Raw genomic sequence first — 13551 nt, forward strand, 5'->3', positions numbered from 1 at the left:
GCTTATGTGGATGTACTCCATATTGAGTGGAAAACTAGCCAATGGCCCAGCCCAGAGAGTGATGGTGAATGGAGTTCAGTTCATTAATTAGGAAGGCTCTTCAGAGGGACCTGGACAGGCTGGATAGAGGGACTGAAGCCAACTGTATGAGGTTCAACAAGGCCAAGTGCTAGGTCCTGCACCTGAGCCACAATCAACCCATGCAATGCTACAGGCTTGGGGAAGAGTGGCTGGAAATTTACCTGGTAGAAAAAGACCTTGGGGTGTTGGTTTACAACCATCTGAATACAAGCCAGCAGTGTACCCAAGTGGCCAAGAAGGTCAGTGGCATCCTGATTTGTATCAAGAAGCGTGGCCAGCAGGACCAGTGAAGGGATTATCCTCCTGTATTTGGCACTGGTGAGGCTGCAACTCGAGGTTTAGACCCCTCACTACAAGAGAGACACTGAGGTGCTGAAGCCACGTCCAGAGATGGGCAATGAAGCTGAAAATGGGTCTGGAGCACAAGTCTTAGGCTGGGGAAGCTGGGGATGTTTGGCCTAGAGGAGGCTGAGGGGAGGCCTTATCGCTCTCTACAACTACCTGAAAAGGTTGTGGTGAGGCTCGAGTTGCTTTCTTCTCCCATGTGAAGAGAGAAAATGGCCTCAAGTTGAACCAAGGGACATTTAGATTAGCTTTCAGGAAAAATTTCTTCCCTGAAAGGGTAGTCAAGCATTGGAACAGGCTGCCTAGGGAAGTGGTGGAGTCACCATTCCTGAAGGCAGTTAAAAGATGTATGGATGTGTCACTCAGGGACATGGCTTAGTGCTTGACATGTCAGTGTTAGCTAACAGCTGGACCTGACGATTAAAGACCCTTCCCAAAATAAACTGTTCTTTGATTCTATGCTTCTTTACACATACAACACAATTCAGTAAAATATTTGTGTTCTATGCTTAATTTTGAACATTTTTACATCTTACAATTTCCAAGTAACAAATATACTTGTGCACATGCTTAAAATGTGCTCAATGTGGCCAGGCCTTGCCTTAATATTACAGCACTATAAAAAATAAAATCCTAATCCGTACTGTGTTTTGAAACGTTAGCATTTACCTACAGCATCCTCCCTCCAATACTTAGTCTTCATCTTCATGGTGCTAAAGACAAACTCTTTTCCAGAGATTCTGGTCCTTACATATGTTTACAATTCTAAACTGCACAGTTGTTACATTTACTTAGAGTTTCCCTGAATCATACAGAAAAAAACCCTACATATACTTACGCTTTTAGTTCTTTAACATCCAGGTTACTTTCCGGTAAGACTCCTATTCCTCGACCGTAGCAGGTGCCACCATGAAGATGAAATTCAATATGTGAGACACTTTTATCAACAGCATATGCTTGTTTTGCATGAATGCTGTAAATTCTCAGAAAACTTCCAGTCTTAAAGAAAAAAAAATGAAAACACAAAGTTATCCATTTACTTGGAAAATCCTAGGCCTCATAAAGCTTCTTCCTTGATTTAATTGAATCACAAAATAGCAGAAGTTGTCAAGAGTACTCTGAAGACTGCCTAGTCCAACCCCTATGCCCAAAGCAGAGTCAACCAGATCAGGTTTCTTAGGGCTGTCTCCAGCTGGGTTTTTGTCTGGGAACAAAGAGCCACAAGGTTGCTCCCTCACTGCTCACTCCTCCGCCTCTGGGCGGGACTGAGAAAAGGAGGAAAAAAACCCACTTGGGTTGAAGTATGAACAGTTTAACAGAACAATGCCAGTTAAGAAGAAACAGTTATAACAAGAAATGAAAGGATATGCAAGGACAACAGTGGCTAATACAGCTGCTCACCGTTTGGAGGCCCAAATAGTCATGGAACTGCCCCTTCACCCTGGTACACTGGGCATGCCCTCAGCATAATATCCAATACCCTTGGCCAGCCTAGGTCACCTGCCCTGGCAGTGCCCCTGCCTAGGTTCTTATAAAAGTTAACCCTATCCCTGCAAAACCAGCACAGTTTTGAATATTTTCAAACATGGAGACTCTGGGTGACCTGTTTGTTTTGCTTTATCAGACAACACTATGGTCAGCAAAGCCTGATTCAGGACTAACATAAGCCTTCTTACTAAATCTGTCTCTCGAGCACACTTCAGAAGACAGATCAAACAGTGGTATATATACCTTTCCTGAGGGTACAATTTCTCTTACATATTTACAACAGCCCTCCAGAGACTGACGTGCTCTGATTTTTCCATGTATGATGGCACTCAGCAATTGACCTCATGTCCATCACTATGCATGCCATATTACACGCAGGCACATTTGCTTATCGAGACTTCTTCATTATACCTTACTCTTACATTACAGATAACACTTTTTCCAGCATCAGGACAAAAGGTAATCCTTGTTATATTCAAAGATTTTTGACACTGTTTCTCCTCTGGTACATGACGAATATGTTTCTTGCCATTTTTTTTCCCCCCTTGTTTTGTGTTCTCTGAAACAGTTTTGTCAAATTATACAAATGGACTTAGGCTAGCTTACATGTGTGTCTATTAAAAAGAAGTTATGGGGTGTGGAACATCAAACACATCTTTATAACTTGGTTTTATTTCAAAATAAAGGTCCCATAGCCTACCCAAAAAACCAAAACCCAGATTCTAAAGGTAGATAATCTGGAGACTTAACTATATACTTATTTTCCCTTTGATGTGTTTTAAAAGCCTTTGAATGAAATTAACTTGCACTTAAGTATTTTTTTAAAAATATAATCTAAAATCCAGCTGGTAGCTGGCAAGCTACACACATTCAATAGTGTGGATTTATGTTCACTCTAGGTGTCTTTTAAATGGCAGTATATTAATGATAACTTATTTTAACTTGACTTCAATTAACATTACTATTACAGTAGTCAGTCTGTTAAGTCTTATTTAAGCTTCAGCTCTTGCTTTAATGAGTAGAAACCTAAAAATTATCCCTATTAGGCTGGATTGGCTAGGTCCTAGTATGACACTTGTAAATGTATGCATGCACAAAAGCAGATAAAACAACATCCTGACTCTAGAATCCTCTTCTCTATCAAGGAACAGACTATGACTATATAATGCTGTTATCAAGCTGCTCTTTTAAACAATAATCACACACGAAAAAGGCAGCATATTTTCAAAATCAGGCACTGGGGATATAAAAAGTGTGCTTCTGACTGCACCTATTTTGCTTCTGGCATGGAGTATTTATCAGAGTTTTAATTGATCTGCACCACTGAAGGGCTGCTCATTTTGTTCGTTCAAAGCCTATCAACAGGACAGCTTGTGCATTTAGATGTCAATTAAGGGGCTTATCTGGAGGCTTTTAAAAATTCTTTTCTTTCCAGATGTTAAATTTCACTAAATTATGTTGAATATCCAAAAATGCAAGGGACGGTCATATTATAAAACTAAGATAATAACTGTAATGCTCTCCAAATGCTTTTGGAGAAAGTTTTGTTAGAAGTTCTTAGCTAAGTTCTGCTTAACAAATAACCAAATAAAATAACAGTGCTAAACTCCCTTTTTTTTTTTTTCCCCAAGAGAAATTTGTATATAGGCAGGAAAAATGAAATTATAATTAAATAATGTGTTTCTTTCAAAAATGATGCACGAAAAAAACAAGATTATTTACTGTATCTACAAATACAAAACATTAAACATGGAAGAGGAGAGTCCAGAAGTAAAGAATATAAAATTTTAGGTTTAATATAAAATGCTGAAATTCATGCAAAAGTCAACCGATTTACATGTTTCAGAGCAACATTCAACTTCTTGAGATTTATGATCACTAGAAAAGTGTCTTATATACATGTACTTTATTAGATCTCTTTTCTGAAGAAGTTATTTTACATATCTTTATATTACTTAGAACTACACTAAAGAGATGCACTAAAATCAACATTTCCAAATACTGAAAATGTCTGGAAGATTGTGCAGGCCAGCACAGATCACCAGGTCTGCCTGTGCAAGATGGACTGCAATTTCCATGAATCCCTCCATGAGGCAGCATTGCTTTCCCTTAGCAGTGGTGAGCAAATGTGGGTGTTTCCAGCTAAAAGCCTTACTGTATTTCTGTTCCTTACTGATTATCCGTCAGACCAAGAACACCACATATGCTTCAATAAGAAGAAATTATAGGCTTATATTAAAGTTAACACCACAATTTACAGAGCCATAGCTGAAAACTAGTACAAACCCAACTCGTTACTTCACAACAGTTCTAACTACCTCACTTACAGCAAGTGTATTTAAAATTAAATTAAAGCAATAAGAACAAATATCTTGCAGTAATATAAAGTATAGTAATAACCTATTGGCAGTCTAATTCCAATATGACTATTTTAAAGATGCATATTAAAACTAAAAAGAATTAGAATGAAGAATTCATGTCTGCAGTTCCCTGTAACCGGCCAACTAAAAAAAAGCCTTTTTAGCATAGTAAATTCTTATAATTCTTATAATTATTACAAAATATACAGAATTGTGTTCACATTTAAGACACTGCTAAATTTGGAATGCTCATTCATCACAGCACTTAAATGTTCACATTTGGTCAGAAAGACATGCATGACAAGAGGCTGTCTTTATGTACAGGAATCCCTTACAGAATAATCTGTACTAATTCTTATGCTTGTTTTATTCAACAAGATTTTATTTTCATCATTTTATCATATCAAGTTTAATTTTACTAAGTAAATTGTACATAACTTTTTGCAAATGACAGGGAGTGTATACACTGCATTTGCATGTATTCTTTTGCAATTAAAAATACTAATTTAAATCCATTAAAGGGTTTGGAGGGAATGGGGGTAGAATTAGGGATGTGATGTAATTTCAGGGTTTTTTTCTGTTTTAATGAGTACAAAGACAGAAGTGAGGAAAATAGCACTGACAGGTCAAAGGAATGCTATCCAGGCCTGAAAAATATGAAGCTAGGTATTATAGCCCTGTAACTCATTTAAGTTGCAGGTTAGAAATGAGACTCAGACACTAGAAAAGCAAGCAAGACTTCCTAGTCCCAGCTGCTATCAAAACAGACATGCTACTGTATACAGGAGGAACAGCTGAAAATATTCAAATTCTGCATCTGAAGATAGATAACAAAGCAAACACTACAAACTAGGACTTAACATGCCCAGTCAAGGATGTTTTATTTGTACAACCCAGAATACACATGGCAACACAAAATTGATGATATCAAGCCAGAAGAGGAATGTACAGTACTACATATTCAGTGAATGTCAGTATGTAAGGAAATCTCAAAGCATTTGTAGACAGTTGGACTCCTACTGTGCACTGACTGACCATTGATGCTCACTGACCTCAATGCTTACTGTCTAGCAAAATGCCTCAGATAGGTCTATGATATGGTCCATATCATAGACCTATTCCCTAGTTGTATGAAAAGAATTAGTGAATCTTGAGAATCTCGGGAAAAATTGGAATAAGAAAGGCTGAAGAATAAGGAACTACAACCATAGTAACCATACTCCTGAGAGTTAGTGGCAGGTTGGTATTCCTAGGGTAATGAGAAAGCCTCATGCACCCCAGGGAGTCAGAGGAAGAGGGAAATTTAGGAAAAAGCAGTGAACACCATTGTCTTAGCTTAGCTCTGGCTCTTGCTTGTATCTTTATGCCTGGGAAAATAATCTAACTTGAGAGTCTGTTTGTGTTCTGCTAAGGGCAGCAAATGCTGAAAACCACAATCTTACCTGTCAGGAAAGGGAGGCGAGTAAATACAGGGGACAAAAAGTCTACTTACAGTATCAGCTTTGGCATACCTTCAATATTACTCAAGTTCTCTCCATTGAAAATTGTAAGCATTATTTGACTGTCTTGAAAAATGAGATAAAATTCTCATAGCTTCAGTGTTGTCTGGACAGACAATCCAAACAAGGAGCTTCTAACAAATTCTTGCAGGACTATCCCCCACAGTGTTCTAGGATTTGCTACAAATTCACTCTAATACGTTACTCATTTTCTCTAGGCTGTAGTGCTTATTCTGAGCTTCCTTGCCTGAACATGAGCCTACAGATACAATTTTAAAATATGTAGAAATATTTCTTTTTTTTTTTTTGTTCAGTCTGCCCTTCTTAATACCAAGGCTGCATAAACCAGATTGTTCCTCCATAAAACATCACTTCAGAGCTGTGACTGTCATTGCAAATAATACTCAACTACATGGGAAAGTGTAACTTAACAATTCCAGTACAATTTACATGAAAAAAAGGCAATTCTAAGGTAATGTCAAATGTAGAAAAAATGGATGAAAAATAGTGTGCTTTTATTATTTCTGAAACCATAAATTGCAAAACTGCTAAATGCTCTCTAGTTTTATACTTCTACATACATGAATTTAAAAAAAAAATCTTTGCATAACAAGATTCTGTACTAAAAACCTAATACAGATTGCACATATTGGAATACAAACTTAGTATGTTTTCCTGAAGCTTGTTAGGATATCACCACTTTTTCTTCACGAACTCCAGTAAGACAATCCACTAAAAAGCAGTGTTCAAAAACTTAACATTTCTACAGTTTGCATGAGTGAAGCTGCTGCAACTGTGGACATAGCCAGAAGGAAAGAAACAGGTCATGCTGCTCAGTAGGTCAAACCTCCTACTCAAGAAAATACATTTTATTAATATTAAACTACTTTTCCCCTTAGTTTTCAAAACATATTGCTTCACTGGAACATCAACAGTTGTTTATATCAATAGATGACAACAGTTAGCAAAAGAAAAATTTCGTAGGAGAACCTGTAAGTGACGAAATACTTCTGTAACTTATTATGAATTCTTACACAAAGGCAAGTTATTTTGCTATCATTTACTTATGAATGGGCATTAATATATCAAATTGACGTTATTTCTGCTGATAGCCCCAGCCTAACAAATAGCTATCGCTTTTATTTCCTGATGAACACCTTCTTAAAGTATAGATGGGAAGACATAAAATAAAAGATGTATTATTTGCTAATTTACTGCATTTAGAAGCAAGATGGCAGTATTGCTAAAGATCAAATGTTTAATTATGTTGTTGTTTTCTCTGTCTAAGCATAATCAGCATCACTGACCCACTAAATGAAGACTGCACTGCAAATTGCAGAAGTTTATAGAACAGAAAATCTTTTATTGACTTTAGAATTACGGGTCTTTAATGGGACTACAAGTTTAACCCCACTTTGTATCATTTAAAAAATAATTCTGAAGCACAGAATGCATTTTCTGAGTGTGTTATTTTCACAGGATTATATATGATATTACCCTGTCTGGAAAGAACAGCTTAATTTGAAGGGTTTTCTTCATGGCAATTTTAGGGTAATGAAGCTGTTTTACACACTTTGAAACAGTTTTGCATTCAAATAAAAGGTATGGGAAATACAGTGAAAGATAAAAGAGGAACATTTGAAGCTAATTAACAGCAGAAATGAATTGATACATTCTCTGAAGTGAGTTCTAAGCAGAAAATAGGCCACAAAAGAAGAGCTAGAAATATCAAACTCTGTATTACCTTAATTGATTTTGCCAGTTGTACATGGTTGTCATACACTAGAATGTCCACTGTTACCTCTCGCAGCTGATGAAGAAGCACCTTGTCTCCTTCCAGGTCTCTTGCTTCCACAGGCACCTTCCATGTTGGGTAGGGACATTTTGTGCCATCCCATACCTCCAACACAAATAACTAAATCATCAGTGTGTTATCAACATTTTTCTCATGATAAATCCAAAACAAAGTACTGTAACAGCTCCAAGGAAGAAAAGTTAACCCTATCCCAGTGAAAAAGGACAGCACTGCAGGGTGGGGAAGACACCAAAGCCTTATTTTCAAAGAGTGTACCAAGAAAAGCTGAAAATTCAAAGTTCCAAGCCAACTGAAAAATAATGGGAAACTTGGCAAAACTGAGGGATTTTTGTTTTGTCCAAAGAGTAAATTCGTAATATATATTCACTACATCTATATTTTGCATGCTCATTTCTGGAAAAAGTTTGATAATTCAAGCAGGGGGTAATCTGTTTTTCAAAGGTGGTTTTTAAGTATTTCATGGTACAGCATCAGAAGATAATCGATTTTTCTTAATCTGTGGCAGCATGTATCACCTCATTATCTGGGCCCTTCAGAATACACTCTTATTAGGGAACGTTAATTTGATGTTATGGGTAGTTTTCAGTGTGAACAGCTTTCTCTTTTTTCTCTTGATTTGGGATGAGTATCAAGCGTCGTATTAAAAATTATGCTATGGGCACATAAATGTGCTAAGCACAAAATCACAAAAATTCACTTCAGTTGTCTTTGAAGCAATCCTCACTAGTTACATGAGTTCAATGCTTAAAATCTAAAACTATCAATATTTTTCAGCTTCAAAAAAATCTTGTGATATTTATCTACAAATGTTTGTGAAATCCATACCAATGCCATCTAAAAAAACACCTCTCTAAAGAAATAAATGCAAAGAACAACTTTAACAAGAAGTGGGACTTCCAGAAATAAAATGGTTCAGGATGACAAATTTGCTTAACCTTGAAATATTTATCTACACAACATTAATTCAGTCAAGGAATATGTCAATTTTTTTTCTAAACTGAATCACAATGTCTTAGTGATTAATAAATTATATATAAAAAATAAGCTACCTTTAGAAGAAAAGAAGACCCATCCACTTTTGCTTTTCCTATCAGCTGGCAAGTGAGATCAAAGAACATCATTGGCTGAACATCAGACAGTTTTGCTGGTGGTCCAGAGGTGGTTAGATTACTGGCTGCCCAAACACGTAATTCTTCTATAATTTTCTGTTCTTCATCTGTGAATGTGTACACTCTGCTAGAGGTTCGAGGAATTACTGGTGCCCCTACACTTCCATCAAATGTCAAGGATGCAAATCCTGCACTGGTAACTCCCTGCATCTGTCCATTGTATTCCCTGACCTGTAACAATATATGAAGGAAAAAAAATGTTTCACTGCCTCAAAATATAGATATGTTTCTGTTTAATCATGTGCATGAAGAAGAGATCATTGATCACTTTTGTTGCTAGTGCTATTAGAAGACTGGAGTCCAAATAAAAACAAAACAAAAAACAAGAAAAGAAACATTGCAAGAAAACAAAGCAAATAAGCAGAAAATATAACATAACACAAAAAGTTTTCAAAGAGGCAGACTAATACCTATCTGTAAATAAACACATGGCATCTGTGCTGAGCATTTTGTTCACAAATTTCAAAATGTTTGTACAGGCAACACATCAGGATTGCTTACAGATGAGGAAAGAGAGGCATGAGAAAAATTAATTTTTAGGGCTCACACAGTGAAGATAGAGCAAAGTTATTATGGATTCCTGCTTTCCGCCTCTCACCATACTGGCATTTCTTGATATTATGGAACTGAAAAATAAAATATCCGTTCTAGGAGCTATAAAGCAAACAGTGAACAGCTTTCATCCCTTGAATTATGAATACAACTTTCAACAATGACTCTTATGTCTACTGCAGGAACACATGGCAGGTCCCCTGCATCCTGCTGATTTAGCTGTGTATCTCCTATAATATAAAGCACAGCGTTCAAAGTCTGAAGCGTTCCTTCAAGGATCTAGTCTGGTTTTACTGTTCCTTGCACATCATATACATATATCAAAGCACTGCATGACGTGATAGCCAAAGACCTCAAACTGTCTGTTTCAATCCATCCCTTTTTAATTAAGATTTGCTTACCAAAACTTATGAATATTGCATTTGAGACAATCTAATTTAGGATTTTCAAATGGTTGAAAATCCTACTGATTTAAAAGTGCAGAATCTGAAAGATGTATCAAAAGTTTTACACAGCAAACAAAAACATTGCCAATGATTTAAGCCTGTATTTTATAAACACACTGAAATTTACAAAGCACACAAATCAAGTATTCCTTGAAAATTCATAAGCAAAGCAGTTCACTCTTGGTGACAGGTGCTCCTTTGATCCCTGCTACTTGGACATGATGCATAAATGCATTGTGAATCATCTCTAGGATAAACTTGCATTTACTTAAGCATTCTCCAGACCTGACCAATGGAGCACATCAATCCACAATGTAGCTTTTCTTCACTGTAACACTGAAAAGCTCTAGTCTTCTAACATTTCAATACTGAAAATACAAGAAAAGCCTACTGACAAATTGGGAAAATACATATTTTCAATCCAATTTGTGCCCATTACCCATGATCTGAAAGAAAAAAAAAGTTCCACTGTAACACTAAGATGTTATACAATATAACTACACAGATTTGCATTAATTGCTGCTACTAGCATTATATTCCATAGCTTCTTAAAATAAGCACCATCCAGAGGGGAGAAAAAGTCTTTCATCACGTTATTCACCTGCTATCAAAAGATACTTCAAGCATATTTTCATGTAACTTGTCTGACATATCAAATGTTTCTCAAAGTGTTTTAATTTCCAGTTTACCTATTTATTTCTTCACAATTTAAAAAAAAATCATAATCATAATATCTTGATTTCTTTCTTACTAAAAATTCTGTCCTAGACCTCTAGCCTATTTATGAGGGCTCTAAACTTTTCAGGAAACTACTTTGTCTCTCTGGGCTTCCATTAATATTTTACCCATTCTCCTGCTTTCCCATTTCCCAAATACTTTGTCATGTTTTAAGCATTTATGAGGCTGTGCAGGAATATACTGCACTTCTGACATCCCCAAATAACCATCATTTAGTGAACTTGAAATCAGCCTTAATGTAGGGTAAAGGCAGTTATTTTATAATAAAAGAAATAACATAGATTAGAAAGTAAACCTGAAGTGTCATGATGAGAAAATCGTCAAGGATCTTGAAGCAAAACCAGATGTCCTTGGGCATAGGTATGCAGAGAACCCACTGAATGGTCTCAAAGGTAAACACCATTCATCAATGTTATTTAGTGAACAACAGAACAAACAGGAAAAGTTAATGTAAAATGGGTTTCAGAACAAAACACTTCATAGCTGGAAAATTATTTATGTCAGACCCACAGAACAGATGACAATCGGAGAGAAATCCTCTGGGCTTGTCCTTTAACACCAAAAAATTTCTAAAGTGATAAGGAAACACTGGAGTGTAAAATGAACAAAATCCATAGGCAAACATTGTTTTATTATGGCATTCTAAGTAGATCTCAGATGAAGTTGAGCAGTGATACTGTAAACTAGTTATATTTTCCACACACAAACGATTTTGAATTAAACTTAGGAAAAGGAACTAATCTGAGACTTCTGTATATTCCTCCCTTGGTAGATTGTGTCATTTCTAGAGGCCTTGGGGATCTTTTAAAAAATCAGGGCAGTGAGGAAAACAGGGAAGGGGGGTAGATGGCTATTGCTTGAAAAATTCCCTGAGAATTTTAAATAAATTAAATAAATAACATTTGCTAAACAGAAATATCTTCTGGGACAAAAACAGAGCAGACACAATATATTTGGCTTGTTCTAAGTAGGCAAATACATTGCAATACATATTGTGGGAGTCTTTGGCATGGTTTTTATAAATTTAAATAATAAAAGGTGAAATGTTACCTCAACAAATTGTGTGGACAATTCCAGTGATTTCTGTGGGGAACAGCTTTATCTTGAATATGTTCATTGAAAAGAAGCTCAACTTGAAATATTTTAAAATAGATGTACAGTGACCTAAACCACCTGTTTTGTTTTTTACTGAAGTATTTTATACTGAAAAATTTTTACTGAACTTTTTCAAAACTCTTAGTGGAACTAAAATATGCAATACTAAGTAGTGTATAAAGTTGGAATAATAGCATCTCCCAGTAGTTCTCCATCAAAATTGATTGAACTACAGAAACAAAGCACTATTATAAAACTAATGCAGTCATAGATCACCTTAGAATATCAAGAAATGCTTCATAAAACAACATATTCTAGGCTCATGTACACATTCTTACACTACGAAGGAAGATTTCCTAAAATTAACTAGTTATTTGTGGAAGAATCAGAAATTCAAGATAATATTTCGAAACGTGTCCATGAAGCTTAAACCCACATATACCTATTTAAAAAATATGATTATTTTACTTTAGAGATATAAAATTCTTTTAAGACATGAAGTTGTGTTGTGATTTCGATTGTCTTTACTTGAATTATTTTATCACTCATAATGTACTGTTAAAACTTATATTCAAATTTGAGTATATTCAGTTAAAGACCTCATTGTAACATTATCTTTCATAAGAAGTAGTGAAAAACTTACGATCCCTGTGATTCACAGTTGACAACAAAATAATAGAAGACTCACGTTTCCAGTTTTTCCTTAACTCCAGAAACATAGTACATGTAAGATACTAGTGAAAATGAACGAAAGAGTGCAAAATTGTCTACAGGCAATGTATCCGCAAGAATTACCGGTATTGTTGTGAGCATTGTATTCCACACAGTTAAGCGTATTCTATACAAGCATGTTCTACACTACTAACACAAATGGGGGCCAGTTGACAGAAAACTAAGATATCTTATGTAAATAAGCAGTGACAAAAAAATGCCTTTCTGTTACAGATCAAGCATTTGAATGATATACATGACATATAATGTATAACAGAACATGCAAACAAGACAAAAACTCCAATATCAAAAAAATACCATAATTTGTTAAAATCACTATTAATTGCTTATTGCTCAAAAATGATAAAACAACTGAACCCAAGACTTAATACCATACCACATCCCGAGATTAATTTCTTTATAAAAGTTTGATGATTGTCACTGATGCTGTTTATATGAAAAAAATTCCTGTCAAAAAAGCACCGTATGTATTTGGTATATTTCCTTATATTTTGTAAATGTTCTGTCACAGGAAGCAGAGTAAGTCACAGTCTAAACAAGTCTGGATAATATGGTATGCCTATTATATTTTCTTGTTACTTCACAGTGTGATCCTGGTGTACACGTATCTCCAGCTGTATGAATAGAGAGGTAATAATGAAACAGAGAAGCAGTTTGAAGTAACTTAGTAAATAATTTCTGTCCTTATATAAATGAAACCATTTTGAACATGTTTAAATATAACAATAAGAAAAATTAACTACAAAAACTATCTGCAGACACCTTCCAAAAGAAAGCTAACAAGGCTAGTCATATGGAAATAAAATGAATTTTTATGAAGACATGAAAAATATACCTAGATATTAGGACCATAAATTATAGCTTATCCTCTACTATTCAGGAGAATTGTTGTCTGCAAAATAAGATTATCAGAAAGTCTGCAGCAATGAAAATATAAATTAAAGAAGAAAATGAACAACATACTGTACATTTAATTTACCACTTCATCATATTGTAACTATTTTGTGGAAAGCAAATGTATGCAAAAATTATACACACTTAAACCAGCTGAAATAATTTGTTTTGACAGCAATGTAAAAAGAAAAATCCAGCAGGCACCATGAGACTGCTTTAGAAGTATTCTTTGCAGAAAGTGGAAAGTTTAGAAATATTCCTTGGAGAAAATGCTAGTAAAGTATAAAATTACTACTTTGGAATTATCAAGTAACTTGACCAAAAATACTCAACATG

The 13551-nt window shown here is 35.3% G+C and overlaps 1 protein-coding gene across 11 annotated transcripts in view; it reads right to left on the reverse strand.

Moving 5' to 3' along the window:
* Positions 1-13551, reverse strand: part of POT1 (protection of telomeres 1) — a 64120-nt gene that overhangs the window by 16729 nt on the left and 33840 nt on the right. For all 11 annotated transcript variants that reach the window (XM_062018125.1, XM_062018089.1, XM_062018099.1 and 8 more), the window contains 3 exons: positions 8639-8929; positions 7518-7673; positions 1265-1425 (listed from right to left, as the gene is read on the reverse strand). In XM_062018125.1, the coding sequence (XP_061874109.1) occupies positions 1265-1425; positions 7518-7673; positions 8639-8929 (608 nt within the window). The remainder of the gene's footprint in view (positions 1-1264; positions 1426-7517; positions 7674-8638; positions 8930-13551) is intronic.

This window comes from Colius striatus, chromosome 1 (genome assembly GCF_028858725.1).
Source record: "Colius striatus isolate bColStr4 chromosome 1, bColStr4.1.hap1, whole genome shotgun sequence".
In the NCBI taxonomy this organism is placed as follows: Eukaryota; Metazoa; Chordata; class Aves; order Coliiformes; family Coliidae; genus Colius; species Colius striatus.